Below are 25,764 nucleotides of genomic sequence, written 5' to 3'. Positions count from 1 at the left end.
ACAAATAAAAAAATAATGTAGGTGTCAACCTAGTTTCTCAGAAGCCAAGCATATGTCCTCCCCGTCCCACCTTGAAAAAAATGATCAAAATAATGCCCCCCCCCCCACACCATATTTATCTGGAACTTAGTGACTGCTTTTCTCGTTGGTAGACACACTGACATAATTGAAAAAATAGCGTTTTGAGCTTAGGTCTTATTCAGTAACATACATTTTTTAGGCACCAATGGCAATTTTTCAGTTGCTATGGTGACCTGAGATTTGCCAAGCCTTGGTCTGGACCGAAAAAATTATAAACTGGCCAATATCTGAAATCTGGTCAAATTTCAGACTTTGGATGTAATACTTAAACAAAATTAAAAATATCAGCTCTCTTTATATCTTAAAAACTTTATAACCATAAAAATTCCTGCCTATATAATTTACAAATTACATTCTGAAAAAAGCTGAATGTCTTGGTGCAGATTATAGAAACGCCAATTACATTGGATAACAAATTTTGACAAAGTTTCTGCGTCTGAAACAAAAACAGTTATTTCTTATATACTTTGATATGCTGAACATGAATTTGACCATAAAAAAAGCTTGATTGGCTACGTTTTTCTCAGAAATTGCACATTTACTACATATATAATAACACAATACAATACACTGAAACAAAACATAAAAATATATAAAGCAAAATATATAGAAAAAAAAACCCCCCACAAATATATATAAACTTTAATATACATAAAACACAACAAAAATAAAGAGAGTGGGATGGCTTTTTTTCCCTCAGCCCAATGTATCAAGGAGATACATTTTCTGGATATTATGCCAAGGTGAACTCGGAAAAAAAAGTCATCTAGTCTCTGCCGGGAATAGAACCCAGGTCCTGTTGCACTATCATATACACCACTGGAGACATGATTTGCAAGAATATATGGGTTCGATTCCCAGTGGAGACCAAATGACTTTTCTAAGTTCACCTCGGCATAATATCCAGAAAATATCTATCTCCCTGACAACAAAAAACATACCAAATACATTACAGCAAAAATAGTTCATTTATCGTGTCTGAAGCATCTTTGTTTTGCATTGTGCTAGTACTGTGAACTTAAGTAGCATCTCTTGCAACTGTCGAAAAGTAGTTAGTGGCATCCAGGTGGATAATTTTCCCTGGTAATGTTGTTCTATAGTCCTTACTACTTTTTCACAATACACGTTTGTAAAGCACTTTTTAACTGTTAACATGATAATGTCTCAATGGCGAAAGCCACTAAGCTTTTTCACGGTGATATTTGTGTTCAGGAGATCAAAACCATTCAGAATTGTATATTTTCACTTTGGAAAAATTTCATCGCTATTCATGTTGCAATTTCATTGTTGTCCAGTGTTATCTGCGAAGATTATTTTTTCAGAAAGAGGTTCAAATATTATACATATTTAAAAATTTATATATTCCATAAAAATAATTTTTAGAGGTATCCGATGGCATATAGATGTGGTGAGCATATGATAATGGCATATGAGCTGAGAAATCAGCATTTTCTTCTTCTGAAGGCAACCATCCATACAAGCTTATATCACTATGGCAACAGAGCCTGGTTGTGTTTGATTTTTTATGTTCTGTATATGCAAGTTTAAGGGTATTATCAACTTGCGACAGATAAGGCAGTCTTAATGCATGTGCCCACTAGGGCACGGCCAGGGGGCCTCAGAAAAATGAGAAGTAGTTGAATTTTTCGAGAATTTTTCACGTAGGGCCTCAGAAAAATCCCTTGGCCCGGGGCCCATGATGTTTTTAAGATGGTCTTGGCTACAGATAAAATAACTTTTATGCAAGAAACTTTAAATAACTTTCTACTGCTTTGAGTGGATTACAAGCTACCAAGAAGTAAAGTTAAGCTTGTTTTGAGATGGCAAGTTTAGGTTTAGAGAGCTCATCAGTAATTGTTTGTATTTTATAATATGTGGCCTGAAACAAATTTTCTAATCTGACACAAAAAAAGAGGAAAAAGCTTGTGCATGAGGTTTATTTAAAAAATATCTGACCATAATTGTTTGCATGTAAAATGAGAAACCAAGAAAACGGATTTTTTCATGCCCGCAGAAGGTGCCAGTTGCAGGCAGATTGCAGCTGAGTGAGGAAGTATAAGTGAGTATGGCCAAATTTTCATTCGACAGAAATCTGGCCCCTTCTAGGGAGCATTTTCAGCTTGGGAAAGAGTCAGGAGTCACACGGAGATATGTCAGGAGAGTAGGGAGCCTCATAAAAGCACAAGCCTGTTGTATTTGGCCAGGAAACACTGAACAAAATGTGAAGGATAGGTGGATGCATTAACGTGATGAAGCTGTCAATTGCTCGCAGCCCACAGGTCAGGCTGTTTGCATATCATAGCATCACAAAGGAGACTCTGAATCTCTTGGTGGTATTCCTTGGTAATGGTACATACATGCAGCAAACTATGTCTTCCTAGCATATAATTTATGCATAAAAAAATTATGCTCATACTTTTTGAGCAAACCTTATGCTGGATAACTACAGAATGTGAAGCAATGCGTTTGTTGCCTTGTGATGCGGTCAGTGATGTACAACCGCACTGATAGAAATAAAACTCTTGTAAATAAGAATTTCCACTTCTTCTTGCTCATGGCATTTCATGTGAGCAAAACAGCAGGTTTCTTCCAGAATCTCCAAGTTTTCAAGACTGAACATCTAATTTACAGACTAACAGCATTACGAAAATTATGAGAACTATCATTTTTTCTTTTTGTCGAAGTCTTTTCGAGTATAAATTGTGTTCTTACACAGGCATATGTAAGCTGTTCCAGACTCTGCCACAAAGCTGGGCTGGAAGAGATCTCGGCAACAGGATAAGTCCAGTGGCAAAGTTCTGGCGTTCATTCATTCAGGCATATGTAAGGGGAGACACAGAGGGTACGTTTTCTCTCCCTCTAGTCAATTAAAAATATACAAAAAAACTAATGCTTTTGAGGGATAGTAATTCAAAATTTCTCTACAATAGAATTCTTGTCCTCCCCTTCCGAAGGTTGAATCTGCATGCACCCCTGAGTTCGTATCATTCAGACGGAAACTCAGGGAAATCTTACAGTTGGATAAACATGGTATAAAAATTCTATCGATCAAAGGAGAATGTGAAAATGGAGAATTTCTTACCAGAGGAATGATAAATGCATCCTTGAAAGAAAGACTTGCTGCCACTGTAAGGATGGGGTCAAGGCATGAGAATATCGCTCCGAAAAGAATCATCTTACCGGAACGAGGATCCATTGGAAGACGAGCAAGGTGATAACCCAATGGAGTCAATTTTTCATCTGGAGTTAAGGCATTCTATTCATTTGGAATACACAAGGTGAGATTGGAATTTAATGTAAAATGTATAAGTTACAATCCATATTCGAAGTCAGGCATCTTTGCAAAGGGGCTATCAAATACTCTGCCACTTTGCAAAGTGACCAGCCTTTTCACAATGGCGCTAGACTTCAGAATTCTACCATAACATATAAATTACAAAACAGATATTATAATCTAGAATTACTATTATTTAACAATACAGGTTGTCCCAAATTTTTGCACAGCAGATATCACTGCAACCAATGGCGTCCACACATAGATAAGACAACCTTAAATATTCTTCATGGGCATTGCATAATATTTTAATCATGTATATATATATATATATATATATATATATATATATATATATATATATATACACACACGATTAAAATATTATCAAATTATTATCAAAATTTAAGACATTTTGAGTAACCACACCGTCATTCAAAAACTTTTTGTAATTAAAAGTATGTGTGTGTTTATAGAAGTACAAGGCCACAACAGGCAAAATACCCAACGAGGTGGCTGATGTCCATAACAGATATGGATGTCATATTTTAAAAATACAGCATTTTTAATTGGGTTGCTGTATTTTTAAAATATGACATCCATATCTGTTATGGACATCAGCCACCTCGTTGGGTATTTTGCCTGTTGTGGCCTTGTACTTCTATAAACACACACATACTTTTAATTACAAAAAGTTTTTGAATGACGGTGTGGTTACTCAAAATGTCTTAAATTTCCCAAGGGGTTGTACACTTAAAAAAATAGAAAAATTAACTTTCTATGATTAATTAACTTTCTAAAATTAACTTTTCCTAACTACCCAATAAGCTAAAACTTCAAATTTGTGAAATGTGAATGTGGCTCTAAGAAGTCATTCACAAAAAATTTCATATTTTTAAATATAATTGTTAACTTCCAAGGAATGGGCGCAGCTTCAAAATGAACTTTATTGACCTTAACAATGTTCAAAATGCATAATCTCAATCCGACTTCTTTCCACCTACATTCTTCAATCAATCACTGCCCCTCTCTTACTGTTTGAATTTACCTTCTCCAAAATGGCATTCGTTGCTCGAGCACAAAGTCACCATATATCTCTTCCCTTTCAGCAACTGCTCAATAGCTTCCTACACAACGTCAATGAAGATATTTGACTTTGAAGTTCTAAGCATTTATCGTCAATGATAGAGGGTGTAGTACACAGATTACAAAAATGTAAATGGAATTCAAAGTTGTAAAAATTCTGTAATAGTCAAAATAATTGTCAGAAAATTTAGCTGTTATTTAATGTAAAGAAAAAAATAAAAGGGTTGAGTTTCTGTTTGTGTACAGTTCCCGAAAAATGGCAATTTTTGAGCCAGTGAAAACTTGCCAATACAGTCATAATTTGCCAAAACAGTGATTTTATATATTTAATATCTCAATAAATATAGTGTTTTTAAAAATGAAGAATTTTTTGCAAATGACTTTTCAGAGCGGGATCTACACTAATTGGAGGTTTAGCACACAAAGTCTATATAGAAAGTTACATTCTTTATTTTTTATGCATACGATCCTTAAAACAAATTTTGAGGTTTTAGGTAACTGCACACGATTTAAAAATGCTTTGTAACTGAATGCATGTTTCCAAAGCCAGGAATGTGGTAGCCCAGGTTGATAAGATACTTGCCTAAAGTGCCAAAAGGATGTTTAAAAGCGTCGCGAGTTTGAACCCGGTTCATCCTTGTCAGAAACTTTCCGGACATAGAGGTACAACAGAAATGCAGACATGACTTCAGAGAAAGATTGCTACCACAGGAAGTCCTACACTGAGGGGATTAGTGCACGGATAGCGTGCGGAACCTTTATCTTGAAAAGAAAAGAGCATTCAGAGAGTATAAAAGTGGACGAGGTGACCTATCATTGTTTACTGATAAAAGAAGACTGTTGAAGAAAGCGATAAGGGATAGTAAAAAGCAAGTTGAATCTAGGTTGGCAGATAACATTGGCTCTGACCCAAAATCATTTTTTCGATACGTCAATAATGGATGTAAGGGGACAGTTGGCCCCCTCTCGATAGGAGGCTCAAAAGTAGAGAGCAATGTAGGCATGTGTAGTGCTTTCAATGACTTTTTCGCGTCGGTTTTTAATGGAGATAATGATATTCGATATACAGGTGTTGCATGGGGTAATAAAACGCTCAACGATATTCAAGTGGAAGACGTGGAGGTCCTAAATCTTCTAAGAAATGTATGTGCAAGCAAAGCACCAGGACCAGATGATATCTATCCCAGGGTTCTCAGGGAAGGTGCTAATGAATTGTTGGGGCCAGTCGCACAGATATACAGGAGTAGTGTTGCTGAGGGTATCGTCCCGAGAGATTGGAAACTGGCTAACGTTGTTCCGATATTTAAGAAGGGTAGTAGAGAAGTGGTGTCTAATTATCGTCCAGTGAGTTTGACGAGCTCCCTCTCGAAAATTTTGGAAATTATCATCAAAAGGCAGTTTGTGAAGTGGATAGACGAGAATAATGTATTGTCTGATAATCAGCATGGGTTCAGGAAGGGGAAGTCATGTGTAACTAACCTCCTTTGCTTCTATGATTATGTGACTAAGGCTTTGGGTAAGAGCAAAAATGTCGACGTTGTTTACCTTGATTTCCAGAAGGCATTCGATCGGGTCCAACATGGCAAACTCTTGAAGCGTTTACACGAGATTGGAATAGGGGGCAACTTGCTGAATTGGATAGAATCGTGGTTAAGAGATAGGTCGCAACGAGTTATGGTGAACGGGGAATTCTCTGGTTGGACAGACGTCACAAGTGGAGTTCCTCAGGGAAGTGTCCTTGGCCCCATACTTTTTTCACTTTTTATCGACAAACTCGATCAGGGTATCGATGGAATTACTAGCAAATTCGCAGATGATGTGAAGCTAATGGGGGTAATCGGAAATGAAAGCGATAGGGAGTTGCTTCAGACCAACTTAAACAAGATTGCAGCATGGGCAAATGAATGGAGCATGACGTTTAGCGTAGATAAGTGCATGGTCGCTCATTTTGGTTCGAACAACCCACGGTTCTCTTACGAGTTGAATGGTGTCACTATCCCGGATGCAACTAGAGTCACCGATTTAGGAATTCTCATTGACGAGCGACTTAAGTTTTCTGAACATTGTTCAGCGGTTGTCAAAAAAGCGAATAGAATGCTTGGTCTCATTTTCAAAAAGGTCTCTTCGCGTTCTCCTAAAGTCATTCTTCCGCTTTTTTGAGGCTTAGTTCGTCCTGGACTGGAGTATGCTGTAAGGTTTTGGAGACCATACCTACAGAGGGACATAGACTTGGTTGAAGGGGTGCAGAGAAGAGCTACGCGTGTCCTTATTGGCACACAGGGCTTGAGTTATGAAGAAAGACTTCATTTTTTGAATATGTTTACATTGGATGAACGCAGGTGTCGAGGAGATATGATCGAAGTGTTCAAAATTTTCAATGGGATGGATAGGATGGACCATGAACTTTTAGTACACCGCCAATCGACTGCTTTTACAAGGGGACACCAGTATCGATTGGTGAGGGACAATGCAAGGTTATGGTGTCGCAGGGAATTTTTCTCCAATAGGGTTGTTAATAAATGGAATAGCTTACCCCCGGAGGTAGTAAATTGTAACACAATTGACACGTTTAAAAAGAAATACGATAAACATGTTGGGGTAAATCGAGAAGCTATCCATTCTTAGAATAAGACAACCATAAGTATTCTTTATGGGCATTGTATAATATTTTATCACGTGTATATATTGTTTGTAATTTGTGTTAATTGCATTTTTAATTGGGTTGCTGTATTTTTGAAACATATGACATCCATATTTTTATGGGCATCTTTTTATCAGCCACCTCGTTGGGCATTTTGCCTGTTGTGGCGTTGTATTTGTATTTGTATTAGTGCAACAACTTCTTGGTGAATATAAAAAAAGCTGCCGGAATCAGCAATAAATCATAGGTTCCAGTCTAATTAGCCCTCATGCACAGAAAATTACCATGGTGCAACAAAAATGATCAATGATCAATTCTAAAGCCAATGGTTGCAGAGATATCTGCTATGAAAACAATTCAGGAGAGCCTGTATTTTACCTCTATAATAAATATGTGAAAATGTATACAAAAGTCTGATGAGGAAACACCACTGAAAAATTCTATAGATTGAAGTATCATGCTAAGAAGATTCTGCAAGCTAAAGAGTCGTAGTCCAGTAGATCTTCCAAACCTTCTGTTTGCAGCAAAAATCATATTCCATAAAGATGGCAGCAGGAGGTCTATAATGAAACATGCGGATGAAATAATTCCATTGAAACATGACTCTTTAGCCTGGAATCTTCTCGCCTACTTCTACTGATAGATTTTTTTAAATGTTTCAAACAGACACATTTCAAAATAACAAAATGGAAAGTCATTTTGTACTCAAAGAATTTCCAATTTTATAAAGTAGCTCACCAAGTGCTGCAGGGTGTCAAGAGATGCCCTCACAATCTTTTCCTCTGGTGGGCACATTGCTTTGGACAAAAATGGCACAGCCCTGCCAAGATTAAGGATCTGTAAATAGAGCAGGATGAATTTAAATGATTAAGTTTTATTGAAGTATATTTTAAACACTTAGGATAGAATTTTTTGAAATTTTAAACTTTTCATGCTCTGAAAATCTTGCATTAGAATAAAAACATTTTCCTTTGATAAGAATTATGATTCCTATAAAAAGACGAAACAACCAAATATAATTAGAAATATAAACGTCGAAACAGACCTAAAACCCAATTAGATAATGCACCACCTAAACATTAATTTGAGGGATTTTAAACATATTGGTGAATGCTGGAACGACTTATCTGTTGAACGAAAGTGGGTGATAGACCTGAATAAGTGGGGTATAAAACACCATGGTAACTGTCCTATCTTTAAAACACTTGAGTTATAGTGGATAGAAGAGAAATGTGACAAATCTGAAAAACTCCAATTTGTGAAGTTTCTGAAAGGCCCACACACAAATTAAACACGTTTGGAAATAGCAGAAGAAATCCTACACAACGACGCCATTTCCATCAGAATATAAAGACAAACTACAATCGCTGAAAGAATGGTGAAGTGCAAAATCAGATTGTCATCAAAATCTATAACCACCAATTATGCAACCCTTCTATCTACAATCGGTCAAATTCATCAAAAACTTGTTCATTCCACCAGATTTTGAAAGAGCCTACCAATAAACAAAATTGTGCAGGGAAAATTTAGCCCTTTGTTTGCAGTATATCACTGAAATCAGCTTTCGCTGAATGTCTACCTCGATGAACATCTGCGATTGATGATTACAAATTTTGGCAAAAATTTGATTTTGCAGACAAAATGCTATAAGGTGACACCACCTCTGTGGGAGAAAAAAAAGTGTGGGTTGTTTTTGCATTACAGCCCTCAAGGACTGATGTTTTTTCCTTTTCATCATCACAATCATTGCTGGTAAGATCCTGAAATCAGCGAACATCAAGTAAAATGGTCTCCAGCCAATAAGGAACGACTGCCAGTTTATTTAAACTAATGGTAGTGCTCTTGATATGAAGTCACATCAATACTGTACGGTTGTGGCGGTAAATTTTTATCTTGACCAATTTTTTATCATTATTAGCTGACAATTTATCCTGATACAGACTTTAAAATTTTTCTCATTCACTCACATTAGCACTAACTAAATAAAGTCACAAACATATAATACACAGTCTTTTCTTTTATCCCTGCATGATGGCATAGCCAGGAACTGGCAAAAACTTTAATTCTGATCTTTTCCACCAATCTTTAAGTGCTTGTAGCTCACCATTAAATCTAGATATTCTGATGGACATGTTGTCCCTTATAGCACTTTTTCTGTTCATTCCAAATATGTGATTAGTTTGCAAAAACAAAACCCCACAAAAAATGACATTACGATGATAGACACTCTGTGACCCCAAGGGACTAAAAGCACAGAAAACCAACTTTAGTCAACCAACATAATGCAAGTCACTAGGCTTGAACTCTGGTTAATGTGATATGAAGCCCATGACAATACCAATGTAACCGAACAGACAACCACTTGACTGAATGGACAGAATGTATTTAAAAAAATAATAATAATAATCGAAAATCAATAGTTGATTATGGAAATATTCACCTTCACTTTAAGAATGAGCTCCTCCAAAGTCGAACGTAACATTTCTGGTAATTGGTATGCAGCCAATTCAGACTCCTTCATCTTTGTGAACATATGATAGCATTTTCCTGGCTGAGTTCTACACAAACAAGAAAATTTTGAATTTCAAAATTATTTAAAAAATTGGTCTTTTATGTGCTGATAAACTTTGTGTGTATTTCTCATATTTCTACTCATAAAGTGTTACACAGTTTTGCAATAAAATACAGTAGATGCTGCTTATTAAAGTCAGATAATGTTATCATTCGTGCATTATTATCATGTTTGCAAAGTATGGAACAGACCAATATCATAATATGAGAAACACTCTTTTATAGTTATCAGGACTTTGGTTTGTTATTTAGATTGGCTAATGTTATCATCATATGCTTTAGATGTGAGGCCTGTGGCTGTGCTCACTGCTAAAAATGTAATACTCTGAATCAGAGGTATTTTTAAAAACAAGAGTGAATAAAGTCAAGAAAATAATTAGATGAATAGAAGAAAATGAAGACAAAGTGATCCCACAGACGGCATTTCAACTAATAGTACAATTAGAGTTACCTACCAGAAATTCAGCCCTAAGCAAACCCATAATAGTGAGATTTGTGAATGAAGATTCAAAAAGACTGGATACAGAAGGCAGTAGAAAACCAAGTTACAGCTGATAAAATTGAACTAAACTTCAAATCTAACAATATAAATGGGAATCTTTCCCAGGAGAGCAAGCACCTATTTTATCTAGTCAGAGTGTTTCAAAATGTCCTATGATTATAATTATGCATGGACAAAAGAGGGGAAAAATTTCCTCCAGAAAACTGAAAACAGTTAAGTATGGAGAATTAGAGATGAGGAAGACCTCAGGCATCTTTTTATCAGCCACCTCGTTGGGCATTTTGCCTGCTGTGGCGTTGTATTTGTATTTGCTTGGGGAGGGGCATACCAAACTAGCATTGAAAAACTAAACAACATATATAATAAAATAAGTCATATGGTAATGGATAAATATTGTGAAAACAATAATACTATAAATAGGCATACTTTTTTTAACATCAGACAGTTATATATTTACAGAATGATTAACTTCTTAACAAGAAACAACGAATGGTTACAGATAAAAACAAATAGAATTGCAATAACATTTGAACACGAATATCAAATACCAAAAACTAAAAACATCTCTTCAAAAAAGTTTCTCCTTCAATGCACCTAAAATAATGAATTTTTCCAATCGGAGTACCAAACAACTAACAACACTCACAAAAAGTATGAAATGCATCAATATGTAAAAATGTCTGAAATAGTGAAAATGATATTCTCCTAGTATTATGAAACATTTTGATTGTTTTATTTCATTTTCACATACATACATATCCTATTAATAACATACCTAGAAACTATCACATAAATTATGTCTTGCACACTGAGTCACCTACAATATATAGAATTTTGAACTTTCTACGAAATCTTTACATTTGTAAAATTACAATCGCCTGTTTTATATTTTTATTTTGATCAATTTTAGCTCATTACTTTATATCTTCATGCAAATAGAAAACTTAATAGAAAACTTAATAACATTGTAATGTACTTTGGTTCAAATTGGCGGCTAAACGAATGGAAATATTCAAAAGGAATATATATATATATATATATATATATATATATCACTTATTAATTAGGTATTATGAAAAGGCGAAAAATCTAATCTAAAATATCTAATTTATAATTTTGAGTTATGTGTATAAAGCAGCCTTTTTTGGCACTATACTCTGACTTTTGAAGTTTTTCATTGAAATCTGGTTTTTGTCAGTTGCTCTTTTAATGCATGTATCACTTATTTTATATATATATATATTTGTTATTTTTATTTAATTATTTCATTTCGTTTATTTTATTTTTCTCTCTCTCTTTCTTGTGTAAACAGAGAAGATCTCAACCTCGTAAGCTTCCTGGAAGGACAATTGTTCCTTGGAGCCACATAGATGCCATTTTTGTGTGCGCACGCTCAATTTCACGTGTGTATTTGTGTATGCTACTTGTATACTTTGTATGTGTCTGCAGTAAAAAAATACAAACTGCACCACTTTGCCGTTCACAAAAAAAAGAAAGTGTTCAACTATAAAGAAGACTGACTGATGGCACAAGAAGAGTAATGCCGTAGAAATAAATTATGAATTTTATATCCGATTTATTTATTGATTTCAATATGCGATTTAGGATTACATGTTTGATTTCTGATTGCATACATAGGTTATGGTCTTGCCATTGATTTTATACTTGTTATGATTGTAATGCATTTTGTAGTGTGTGTGTTTTTTTATAAATAGATTGCCAGAGGTATATTCAGTCCACGAGGACAATGAGCCGATATTGCAATATGGCGATGTGGCCTGGATATCTTTTGGTTGACGGTTTATGTTACTTTTTTTCGTCTAAAGTTTTTCTTGAATATTTTGAAGCTAAGGTTGGACCAGACTCTCCCCCCCCGCCACAAGTTATTATCAATCTAGTAGGAGGAAGTGGGAGGTCAGAAGGCTCCCTTATTGACAAAAATTTCTGTACTCTTATCCCAATGTCCTAATGGGGAGTAATATAGCAACTATAATCCATGAACATGTAGTGCTTCTTATGTGATTTCTTTCCTATAGTGTAGGCATATGTATAAAAAAGTTCCTTTCTTCATGGTCAGTTCCTTTCAGTTGACCAGATTCACAGTTCCTTGGCCAGAAAACATTCAATAGGGAATCCAGACCTGTCATTTCAATTTTTCCTGGGGGGGGGGGGGGGACAAAGAACATATACTCAATATATATATTTAGCTCACCTTATTTGTCTATTTCTATTGTATTTTTAAAAGCGATAATTTTTTTATAGCAATGTCCCCCAAATGGCAGGCTTGAGAGAATCTATTGAATGTACCGTACATTATGAAAAGTATAATTTGTAATACACATTAGAACAGTTCCATTTCAATTCTTTGCAATTTATGAGTAATAAAAGGATTTTGGCTTAAAGGGGGAAAAAATCCTGGTTTAGTTCTATTAAAAAAAACATAATTTAACTTTTTGAAACCTGTTATGTGGGAAAAAAAATAGGCCTGTTGCTTTTCCATACGTCCATTCAACCAAATAGGACATGCAGACATCACCCTTACAACTAGAATTTTTTGGATATAGTTATCAATCAGCTTATTTTTATCAGAAGCCTTCAGTCTTAATGTGATCACATTAAGCGGCATGAACTGTACTATCAAACAAGGTGACAAACTATGGGGTTAAGTCAAAAGTGTTTCACAGCATTTTTTATCATGTGTACCTGGTTCATTTACTGCATTGCAACAAAATGTGCCAAACATTGAAATTAGCAGCTATAGCATAGTCTGGAGATATTTTTCTGCCATTTCTTTTTTTGACCTCATGCTAATGCAGTCAACAGTATAATGTCACTTCTATATAGTGTAAAGAAACAATAAGATTTTTCGTGAGCTCCAGGGCTGGAGTTTGGTCCCTTACATTGAGATCCTTCGTCAGGCAAATAGACAAAGATTTTTCATGAGCCTTTCTATGGCAAATTTATGGTGGGAAGCAGGGGTGCATAACATTTTCAGTCCAGGGGCCAGATATGCACTATTTCTGCGACTCATGCGCCCAGAAACTTGTATGTATACATATACAGGGTGATTCAAAACTCAAGGTACAAACTTTTAGGGGAGGTAGAAAACACAAACACAAAACAATCACATAGGACCGGAAACCCCAACCTGATCAACTGGCGGTGTTTGCGCCTCGATGGATTAGGAGAGGTGAGCCCATCCCAATCCCACCACAACCACCCGATTTATCTAGCTTGGATTTCTTCATGTGGGGAACTCTGAAAGCCACGGCTTATGAGACACCTGTTGACTGACCTTGTCATAAGAATCTCTGTTTTAGCTCAAATGTCTGAAAAATGCCAGGTATTTTTGAAAGGGTTCAAGAGTCAATGCATTGCTGTTATGGTTCCTCATGTAAATTATCGCTAAACAAAGAGTTTTTCCACCCATTATTGGCTTGTCATTTCTGCTGATCAGGTTGGGGTTTCTGGTCATACATTCCTATATGATTCTGCTTTGTTTTGGTGTTTTTTACCTCCCTTAAAAGTTTGTACATTGAGTTTTGAATCACCCTGTATAGGGTAACTACGTCATTTGTATTTTATGGGACATTCCTGTAATTTTGGTCGTCCTAACATTTTTATAAAATGTCTATCAAAATGTTAATCAAGATTAACATTTTTATAAAATGTTAGGTTTCCCCTTAATTTCACAAAAGGGTGACTTGAATTTTTGAAATCAAGAATCTTTAACAATTTCTTTTACTGTAAGTAACTTTGCTTGCCTTTGAAAATTTTTTTGCTCTAATTAGAAACTTTAATTGTAATGTTTTTGCAATAATATGCGACATTCCGAATGGATATTGATTTCTCATTTTTTTTTTTATAAAAGGAAATATACTCCTAGACCAGGGGTGATCAAACCTTTTCCACCTGTGGCACCCCTTAACCTAATGAATACTTACTGCGGCTCCCCAGAGTGGTTTAACAAAGAATCTCTTCAAAAAGCCTTTGTCGGGCTGGCACCGCTCTGAGGCTCCCAGCAAAGGTTGGTGGCACACAATTTGAGAACCCCTGGCCTAGGCATTTATCATGTTATGTGTATTGACACTTTTCTACCGAAGCACCTTTCGCACACCAGATTTAACTTATTGGTGAGCCAGAGATTGTGCACTCCTGGTGTACAGAAACAAAAATAATATTTGTCCTGCACTGAAGTCTTGTCAGCCCCCACCCTTGTAGCCTTTGTATATATATCTTTGATCAAAATCCAAAACACAGAGGCACCAAAATAGAGTGAAACTCAAGCAGCGCCACTCATAAATATATTCTTAAATAAAATAAAAAATTCTGTTTACATTCATAAGCACAACTTACCGACCAGCTCTTCCTCTTCTTTGCTTCATGTTGGACAACGAAACCCATTCAGACTGGAGGAGCTGAACATTTGTCACTGGATCCAGGCTTTTCATCTTGATTTTCCCACAATCAATGACAAACACTATGTCATCGATTGTTATGCTGAAAAAAACTTTTCAATTAAAACTATTCATTAAATCTTACAAATTTTTTGCAATTAGGAAAAAAACTACAATAAATAACAAAAAATCTATAGAAAACAATTCTGATTGACATGAACAGTGGCCTACAGAAAACTTCAGTTACTTTCTAATCAAACGAAACAGCAAACCAATAAAGACTGAAAATGACCCCAACACTGTATACAATCTTTTTCTATAATAAAATGGTTTCTATTAGAGAATTTTGAAATTGTTCACTTTTACACTGCTGCATATTACATCTATTGTAATGGTCAAGGACAACCTTCTCTGAAAAGATAGGTGGCGCTGGAGATCAGCATTGGCTGATTCGAGAGAACCAAAAGAAAGAAGGTAGGCTGAAATGCACTGGTTTTTTTTCTGGTGTAACAATATCTTGTTTACACTTTAACGCTTTTTAACTATACCTGGCTGCCTAGAGATCCTGCTATAGGATCTCTATAGCAGACACTATAGCTATACATTATCAATTTTGATTGACAACCAGAACTGCCCTTAGGGGATGTACAACAGGCAGACGTACAACAGGAAGTTAGGTGATCACTTACCATAGACCCCCCCCTCCTCTGGCTGAGATGCAGATGGGGAAACATGAAAATCTATGGAAAAACCTAAAATGAGGCAAAACGTTCGTGGCAAGGCACGCTGTTTCCATGTAAATGTGATGATTGGTTCATGCTTTTCTGGAAATGATGCCAGGAATGGGTTAACTGTGGATTCTGAATGAATGTTAAATGTTACAGAATTTCAAGAAATGTTGTAAGAGGATTTTGGATTCCACTTGGGTTCAAAAAGACAATTTTGGCAGACTTCTCCAAATAGTCTGCCTTCCTGCTTTGGTGATTTGACCTGGTCACTTCACTGAAGAAGAGCCTTAAAATACATTAAAAAGATGTGAAAGCCTAAGACTTGACCATACACTCACTCTATTGACATAGAGCTGGGGTTTTTAACCAGGGGCCTCGGAGAGATTTCAAGGAGTTTGTTAGCTTGGAGGAGAAAAAAATTCACTCATTGTTTTTACATTGCCATATATTGAATATACAAGGGTTATTTAAAGAATATTCGACCATAATTTTTTATGCTTAAATCAATTAAGTTAGGAAGGAATAGCTTGATGAACATATATAGGCAATCCTAATGTGCATGCTTGAATTTTTCTCTTCCTGAAGAAGTTGCCAGTTTCCGACAGATCGCTGATGAGCAAGGAAGTGTAAGTGGTCATAGTCAGATTTTTATTCAATTGAAATCTGGTCCCTTTCTGGGACACTTTCAGCTTTGGGAAGAGCCAGAAGTTCCACAGAGCCATGTCGGAAGAGTAGGGAGCCTGATGAAGCATAGGGTTGCTGCATTAAGTTTGGCAGGGAAATGCTGAACCTATTGCAAAGAATGAGCATATGATGGAGCTGCCAATTACTCACAGCCTACAGGTTCAGCCATTTGTGTCTCACAGCATCACAAAGAAAACCCAGAACCTCTTGGTGGTACTCCTTGGTTATGGTTGCGCCATGTGGTGCATACTCATGATGAACTATGGCACTGGAGTCAGAGAAGACAGTCAGCCATAGGCGTAGATAGACTTGGAAGTCTGGCGGGGGGGGGGGGGGGGCACGATGATGTCAATTCATATATATACATTAGATCAGTCGACTCCATCTTTGACCCCCCCCTGCCCCCCGTATCTCCGCCCATGCAGTCCGCGTGACTATGGTCTCTCCACTGATGTGCTGCCATCTTTGAAGCGGTTTGTACCACTCTTTTATTTGTGTGGTGCTCGTTAGTACATCCTGAAGGCCTATTGAATCTTGCAGATTGTTTCCATTTGGGAATCACCAAGCTCTATGGAAATTTAAATGCAGCATCATTGTTCAAGTTTGTCTTCCATTTTGTAAAAAACAAAAATCAGATGGTGCTCTCTTACACTTCTGCAATACTCATCAGTGATCTGCCAGCGAATGGCAGCTTCAATCATGTGCATTAGGATCGCCTACATACAAGCCTCCCTAGCTTCATTGGTCTATGAATGAAAAATTATGGTCTGATACTTTTTGAACAAACCTCCTATTAGTTTGTAAATGGGAGACACATGGTCTTTCTTTCACTGGCACAAGAGATCTGTGGAAGTAAGGGTTCTTGGAACATAAAAGGATAAGAGCACTTGAAAATTTACTAATGTTCCTTACCCATCTCCAAAAATATGAGCTGGTAAAAAAAAGAAAAAAAGCTTTCTGTGAAACCCTATGTATCTAAGTGTCATGCATGTCCGTGTTTGTCGCTGCCACGTATCTTCAAACCAGGGGTGAGAAATTGGCATTGAATGAATATTTTTCACATATTTTTTTAGATGAAAAACTGGTGTGCATTTGGACCACATATTTACAAATAAAACTTTAAGGAATTTAAGACTGCCAGCAGTTTTCAAATACAAGGTTTGTTAAAAAAGTATCCGACCATAACTTTTCGTGCATGAACCAATGAAGCTAGGGAGGCGTGATTTGGTGCATGTATATATGCGCATATATATCATGATGCTCATACTTGAATTTTTTCCTGCTTGCAGAAGCTGCCAGTCACCTGTGGTACTGGCAAACTGCCAGTGACTGGTGGCATGCAATTTCGTTAATGAAAAATAGCAGGGAAAACTTGAACAATGATACTGCATTAAATTTTATGTAAAGTTTGGTGATTCGCAAGTGGAAATAATTTGAAAGATTCAACAGGCCTTCAGAGATGAAGATATGGGCACCACACTGATAAAGGAGTGGTACTGCTTCAAAGATGACCACACACTGATGAAGAGTGAAGCATGTTCTGGTAGGCTCTCAATATCTAGAAATGAGACAGTTATTGACTGAGTGCACGATCACCGAATCACGATCAGAGAATTTTCAGACGAGGCAAGCATTAGCATTTTGGCTCCATTAATTCTATTTTGACTGATGATTTGGTCTTCAGGAGATGTAATTTCAAAGCCAAGCTGACCATCTTCTTTGACTCCAGCGGGGTGGTTCATCACGAGTATGCACTGTATGGCACAACCGCACAATCATCACCATGGAGTACTAACAAGAGGTTCTGTGTGGCCATTGCCAGCTTCATAACAATTTTTTCTGCCATTTTGTCAAAAAAGAAAATGTGACACAGCTCAATTACACTTCTTCACTGCTGGCGGTGATCCAACTTCTGCAGGCAGAGAAAAATTCAAGTATACACACTAGGCTTACCTACATACGTACACTAAACCATGCCTCCCTAGCTTCATTAGTTTATGCACGAAAAATAATGGTCAGATACCTTTTGAACAAAACTTGTATGTGCCATTTCCATAGTGCATATTGATTCATATCATAGAGTTTTTCATCGTTCTGAATGGTGCATTTAGATCTAAGAGGACATATGGAGAGGAAATTATTATTTATACTTTATCATTAACTTTTAATTATTTATACTTTCCCTATTAAACAGCCAATCAAGCATCAATTGTCTATGACTTCACTAGTGTTTTATATTTGCGTAATTTTATTACAAGCACTCACTGCTTATATCTTGAAGTTGTTAAATTAAATAAGGCCGGGTTGACATTGGATCAATGCAACACGACTGTGGCACATAACAAAATCGATGCAGATTAGTTAAAAAACACTAAACTGATATTAATTTCAGGTTTCTAACCAGGCAGTGACAATTTCTTTGCATTGCAGTCACTTCATTCTAATGTGAACCTGGCCTAAGTGTCATGTTGCACATGACGTGGGGAAAAAAATAATGAAACAATAAGCAAACATAACTAAATACTGGATTAAGATGTTAACAAATCGTCTATATCTCACCAAAATGAATTTTTACATAAAAGAAAAAAGAAAAACTCATTGAAACCTGGTCTCTGCAATATTCGTGGCCAAAACAATCTTTTGAACTCCTTTTGGTGGGGTCTCAAAAACCTCTCTCTGCGATACGGTGGGCATTAAAGAATGGAGAGGGATGATTCGAAAACGTGCTGTAGAAGAAACAGACACAGACATCACTTACACATTCTTAGTTTTAAAATATTTAAATTAACAACCAATACCATACTCTTGATTGATACAAGAGGTGATGAAGATATCACACAGACACAATAAAGCTAAAGCTGTGTGCATAAAGGTGCAATGTGAAGATAAGTCTCTTTCTAGATATTCCAACCAAATGCAACACACAGTAACATATTCTTTATGTGAATCTACATTGGCACGATAACACTAGTATGGAAGTATTATTCTTTTGAAAGACTTCAACGATCCCACTGTTAGGAAATTGCAGCAAATATGCTGATAGGAATTAAAACACATTCTGCAAAAACTGCTCAGTGTCAGTGTTCAGTTGCCTTTAAAATCATTCAAATGCAATACAATGAAGCCTAAATGGCACTTGATATAATGATAAATCTTTCTAAAAGGATATTCTACACAAATCTTGCTAGGGATTTTCCTTTAATCTAATGTTACACTCCTTTTAGATACAGTAATTTCACACAACTATGGTTCAAAATAACACCATTTTCTAGATTAATCATCACAACTTCTGTATTCAAGCTATTAATTTTTTTTTTTTGCTGATATTGCCTGTAGAAAGATCAAGCATTAATATTAAACACTTTTTTATTCCTCATGCAGCTCAAATATGGATTTTAAAAAAATTAAATTTTGGACCATAGTTGTGCAATTAAGTCCGAACTATAGTCCATCAAATATTTCGTGTTATGAATCACTAGCGAATCATAGTTGAGAGAATGAACTACAACTATAATTACATATCCATCTTTATCCTCTTTGCTAGAAGATGGTTTTTTTTCTAAATTCTACCCCTAAGGGGGGTCAAAAAGGGGGGTTCCTAGAGAAATCATACTGAGCCATAACTGCTGAAGCTATCATCATGAAATTTGGTCAGACGTTGTGTCATGATGACGTGAAGACCAACTATGAAGGGATTTTTTGAAATTTAACCGCTAAGGGGGATCATGGGGGGGGGGGTTCAATAGGGTGGGCTGTATGGAGAAATCATGCCGAGCTGAAACCGCTGATGCTATAAATACGAAAATTGGTCAGTATTTTTGTATTGTAATTCACTAAGAAGGAATTCTTCAAAATGTAACCTCCTAATAGAGGGGGTTCAAATGTCGTATGGAACAATCATCACTGAGCTGAAATTGCTGAAACCATAAATACGAAATTTAGTCAATATTATATTTTTTAATGTAGATACCCACTAAGGATTTCTGAAAATTCATCCTGTAAGGGGTCCTGAAGGGTTTACATGGGGGATCATCAACGAGTAATTTTAAGAGTACCAAATCCACACGAGAGAAGCTGTGGGTAATAGCTTGTGGTCCATAAAAATGGTTGGTCCATAGTTGAGAGCAAAGTAAAATTTTCTATTATTTTTCTATAATTATTTTTATTCGCACACAACAGTAAAATTTTTCATTAAACATATGTAAATACTAAATTACCTGTAATACAGAACATCAGTAGTGCAGAACAGCTTGCTGTAGAAACTTGTAGCAGAGAAAGTTTGCAACTGACAAGATAACGTAAAAAACATAACCCCAACTAAAAGCTGATTCTCTGGAAAATATCGGAGAGAGGGCATCCTAACCATATCTCCATATTACACTATTTATGCTCTTTGCTTTAGTAATTAAATAGTCTACTAGATGTTGTTAGCATTTCAAATATTAATGCTTTAGTGAGCACGGGCGTTTGGACCATAGTTGTGTGAAATTATGGTACACAATGATGCTTTTCTGCAATAAATTCTTCTGTACCAATATTTTTTGAAAAGATTTTAAAACATCTACATATATATACAACCTCTTTTGTAACTAACATAAAATCACCAATATATTTTTGGACACCTAATTTTTTGTCCCTCCAAGTGTATCTAGGGGCATAGGTATCTGGCAGTGTCTACCTCCTGCAAATGTGAATAAAGCTGCTGCTGCAGTTCCAGTTGAAGAACATGGCAATTAGCACTAGCATGATATACTACTCCACTAAGCACAAACTCTGGCTATATTGCAATTTACTGCCATTAATGCAATGGGTTGGAAATAAAGGCACCATGGGTGGAAATATGGGGGGGGGGGGTGCATTGCCCCCTTCTCCCAGCGTCAAAGGTGGAGTAGACTGATCTAATGTATATGTGTATATATGAATTGACGTCATCATCGTGCGCCTCCCCCACAGCAATAATGACAGTGCCCCGTAGACTTTCAAGTCTATGTCCGCCTATGGTGAGCGCCTCAAATTCATTTGGGAAAATATCTTATCTATATCTTCCCTCGAGTTTGAATTTGAAGAATTCAGGATGGCAAAAGCAAAATTCGCATATAATTGTATAACCCAAATAAAATATTTCTAAAACAACCCTCAATGATATGAAGAATGACTACCATTAAAACGCACATGTACTTCGTCTACATTCCTCAGCAGAACTTCTAACGAATTGGTACATGTTGGAATGTGCATGAATGTATAGTGGACCTGACGTGAAGTTTGTTTCTGTGTAATGCTTGTTATGTGTAGTGCCGATATCTGCCATCAGTTTCTCTAACTATGAGCGAAGTGATTTCTATGATTGAATAAGTGTATTTATTTTTGTAGGCCTGTTGTTCTCTGTGAACAAAGAACGACTGGATACCAAGCTAAGAGATGAATTTCAAAAAGAAAATTCATAAAAATTTGAAATATGGACATTCTTTCTGAAGTTCATCTGAGCTGTGGCATCCAGCCATTTGTACATTGTATAAACAGGGGAGAGTGACATAGTTTCTCCCTCTCAATTCTTAATGATACTTTTCAGTACCCCAAGATTAGGTTTCAAATTATGACAACCAACAAAAAATAGCAGCATGTCGCAAATTATGAACAAGTGAACAGATTTCTGCTTACTTGACTTGAACATGCTAGGGCTCAAAATGTATATCATATACATATTGTTTTTTTAAATCAATTTTCAACCATAGACAGAATAAATTTCACCTAATCAGCCAAACCAAAGGTGGGGGTGATATATGAGCTCAAGTGGAACATTAAACACCATAGCAACTGTGTCCTCTCTCTCACACTTTTCCAGTCATGATGGATAGAAGAAAAGTGCATCAAATTTGAAAAACCTAAATTTGTGAAGTTTCTGAAAGTTATTAAGAAGACACCAATGAATAAGGCAAATACATTCTGACCACAACGTTTGAAATGAACAGACATACTTCTTCCGCTCAGCAACCGAGCGTTAAGATTTGGTATTCAACCCAAGTGGGAAACTCGGTCAGCATGACTAGTGGTTAAATTTTCCTCTGAAGACGGCACCCATTGGTGTTGAAATGCATTACGACTTTTTATTTTCGTGTATTTGCCTTATTTGTTGGTGTCTTCTTAATATTCTTGGGCAAAGTTGATCAACTCTTCTAAGTTTCTGAAAGGCCTACACACAAACTAAGCACATATTTGGAAAGAGCAGAAAAATTCTACAAAATTTCCATCGGAATATCTGCTGGGTTGGTGAGATACAAGCCCTGAAAGATTCATCAAGTGAAAAATTGCCTTGTCATCAAAATCTGTAACCACCGATTTTGCAAACACCCTAGGGACACACAAGGTAGACATTCAGAATTGGCAGTTATAGATTTTGGCAACAATTTGATTTTGAATTTCGCCACTCTTTCAATATTTGTAGAACGCAATTAAATCCAGATGTTCTGATGGAAATGGTGCCACCTTAAAATAATTTTTCTAATCTCTCCAAATATGTGCTTAGTTTGCATGTAACAGAAACTTCACAAATTTAAGATTTTTCAGCACTGACACATTTTCCTTCTTTCCACCATATCTTGAGAATGGTAAGAAATAGAACAAAGTTTGCTCTCTCTTTGTGGTGTTATATTCCCTTCACTCTAAGTACACACATGCGTATCTTATTTTAAATGGTTTTTAATGTTTCTTTTTAAGTTAAGACCTGAAGTACACATATATGTACCTAACTCAAATGGCCCTAGTCAAAATATCAAGCCCAACTGATTTTTTTAAAGGACATTTTGACATAAAATGCACAAAATCAAAAACTGATTTTTTCATAGTCAGTTTTGGTTTAGGTGTGAAGAGGTTACATTCCACTTGAGCTCGTCTATCACCAGGGCTGTTTTATGACGCACCAGAGTCAGTACAAGCTGGAGTTGTGTGAGGTTGTTGCTCTGACAGAACTGTGTAAGCCCACTTTGCTACCCTGTTAATTACAATAGTTTGCAATGTTGCAATGGCTGTACTACCCATTATTTACTGGATTATTTCCAAAATTATTTATTATTATTAATTATTATTTCCATTTATTGGTTTGCTTCTTTTTTTCAACCACTTAAATAATAAAATCAAGAAATTTCAGTATTTGCTTATTAGGTAACTTCCACTAAGAAAATTTTTCTTGGATCCATTTCAGTTGAAATTCACAACTTAAATTTTACTGACTTGATTTGAGCAAATTTGAGACACATAATTTCAATTATATTTTAATTATTTGGATTATTTTTAATTACCATTATGGTTTCATTTGAATTAGAGGTGGTTTTGGCTCTAACATTCGTTGGCCTGGAACAGGCATGGTTTGGGGAAGATAGGATGGCATCCCACCATAAATGCCAGAAAGACAATGGAAAATAATTGTTCTAATTATAGGACGTTTTTTCACTGTATGCCCTGGATTTGCAGCCATCCAGAAACTGGTATAACTGTCCTGTCTATGTATTGTCGAGGAGCGAATGCGAGCAGATCTTCCCATTAAAAAGTCTCGCCACAGAGAACAACAGGTGTACAACAATAAAATTATTCAATCATTACACTTCACCCATAGTTAGAAAAAAATTGATGGCAGAACTACACATATATATAACAAGCATTACACAGAAACAAACTTCACGTCAAATGTTCAATGCACATATCAACATGTACCAATCTGTTAGAAATTCCGCAAAGGAATATGGACGAGATGCATGTCTCGTTCTGTAGTAGTAGCCCTAACACTCCGCCCCCCCCTCCATTCGCTAGACAGAGTAGGTGAAATTCACCCTGCATAACAGATTATAATAGTGTTTACATCATGGTATTATACTGAACAAAAGTTTACAAAAATTTTATTTTTTCAGAGAAAAGGTACAAAATAACATTTACTTACATGGTGTGAAAAATGTATCACTTGTAATCAAGCGATTGAGCTTGCTGATTTCCGCCCAGCCAGGCAAGAAGACAAGAACAGCTCCTTCCTGAAACACATATATTTCATACACAAATTTTAATTCATGAAAATGTTCAAAACAGAATTTTTTTTTTCAAACAAAGATATGTATCATGATTGATTCATTGCGTATAACCTGAACATGAAAATTTCACTCCACTGAAAGGAAAATATTGCCCTTTTCTTGCACATGTGACCTTTGGGTTGTTATCTTTATTGCAAATAAAATATTAGGGCATGAAACTGTTTTTGATCACATTTTTTACGAATAACTTTGATACTTCCATTCATATCAATATGTTACTATAAAAGCCCAAAGACGGATAAATCCTATGTTTTTACTCATAAAACCCAGGATTTACTGAAGCACACTGGTCTAAAAAATGTCAGTGGCGATTCCTATTTCGATCTTTTACTGAACCAACTGGCAAAAGAACATTTTATCTAACCAGTGATAGGACTAGCACTCATTTCTACAAAGCTTTTATTGGTTAATCCATCTCTAACTTGTTGATACTCAATACGAAATACCTATTTATCAATTAATATTATTAATCTCGTATTAATTATAATTACTAGTTCCCACCAAGTTAGTTACTATATTAGTTGATGTATTAAAATTGTCTGAATAATGAAGCCCATATTTATTATTATACACACACACATATACATTACCATTTATGTATTGGCCAAAGGGATTACATAATCTGTCCAGGGCATATTGATACTATATATATTGGGGGTTGACAACAATGGTGAGACCAATGGTGAGCACACGCACGCACGGCCACACATACACAATTTAAGATATAATATTCAGTCCTCATTACATTCATAAAGAGAAACAAAAAAAAAATGTACATATAAATCATAATTCAATTTTGTTGATTTTGTTTATTAGTAGTTTCTTAAATTTGTGCAGTGATTTTTCTGATCATATTTTTTGTCATTCAATTTATTATATTCTTCAGGTGCTAATATACATAGCATCTGAAGAATATATATATAATAAACGTATAATTTGTAATAAATGTATATGAATTGTTTTTGTATTATGGTTGTGTTTGGTTTAGGTGCATCATATTGAATTCCATGTCGTCTTGTTTGTCTGTTGGTGTTTAATTTCGAACCAATCGGAATTTTTCTGAATAAAAAATTATATTTTTTAAAGATACTTTATTGATGTTAAATCTATAATCATTGTGAGTCTTGGATTGCATTAATTTTTTCAGATATGTTATTCACAATCTTTCTCAGAGTGTTTCTTGTAATAGTTATATTTAAACCATAATCACCGACCGTCTCGTACCGATATACCATATTGCATGACTGGCAAAATCCATGCAAAATAAATCATACAAAGAAATTTAGAGGATAATTTTCAAGCAGTAAATCCTGGTATTGATACATTTTAGTTTATTACTTATTATCGCAGCTTGAGACTTTCATTTGAGGTTTTAACTGAAAATGATTCCTAGATAATTTATTTCACATTGAACTCAGTTATTTAAGTGCACAGACAGTATTATTGGTTGCAGTGTTATTGGTTCTATGTTTCTGTTATTATATAATTGGAAATGAATGAATTTAGTTTTATTTAGGTTAAGAGTCAATTTATTGTATTTTACCCATTGTGAAATTATAGTCATATCATTTTCAGCTTTATATTTGAGGTTCAGATTATCATTATCTGACGAAATAAAAAGCAGTGTGTCATCTGCATAACTTATGTTTCCATTCATATGTAAGTGTTGTACGGGGTGATTATAAAAAAACTATCCCGACATATGGGCCCCTAACTATCATACCA

General features: G+C 35.6%; 1 protein-coding gene across 2 annotated transcripts in view; it reads right to left on the bottom strand.

Moving 5' to 3' along the window:
- The window catches only part of LOC149085721 (ATP-dependent DNA/RNA helicase DHX36-like), a 105,291-nt gene that overhangs the window by 29,093 nt on the left and 50,434 nt on the right, over positions 1–25,764 (bottom strand). For both annotated transcript variants that reach the window (XM_089232110.1, XM_089232111.1), the window contains 6 exons: positions 23,895–23,982; positions 18,570–18,690; positions 14,512–14,655; positions 9,523–9,640; positions 7,821–7,919; positions 3,164–3,337 (listed from right to left, as the gene is read on the bottom strand). In XM_089232110.1, the coding sequence (XP_089088236.1) occupies positions 3,164–3,337; positions 7,821–7,919; positions 9,523–9,640; positions 14,512–14,655; positions 18,570–18,690; positions 23,895–23,982 (744 nt within the window). The remainder of the gene's footprint in view (positions 1–3,163; positions 3,338–7,820; positions 7,920–9,522; positions 9,641–14,511; positions 14,656–18,569; positions 18,691–23,894; positions 23,983–25,764) is intronic.

The sequence above is a fragment of the Pholcus phalangioides genome, unplaced genomic scaffold (genome assembly GCF_987345545.1).
Source record: "Pholcus phalangioides strain wild (caught in Gottingen) unplaced genomic scaffold, Ppha-v1.0 ptg000005l_1, whole genome shotgun sequence".
NCBI lineage: Eukaryota > Metazoa > Arthropoda > Arachnida > Araneae > Pholcidae > Pholcus > Pholcus phalangioides.
The sequence above is the reverse complement of the archived record's forward strand: the minus strand, read 5'-3'. Positions and strand labels throughout refer to the sequence as shown.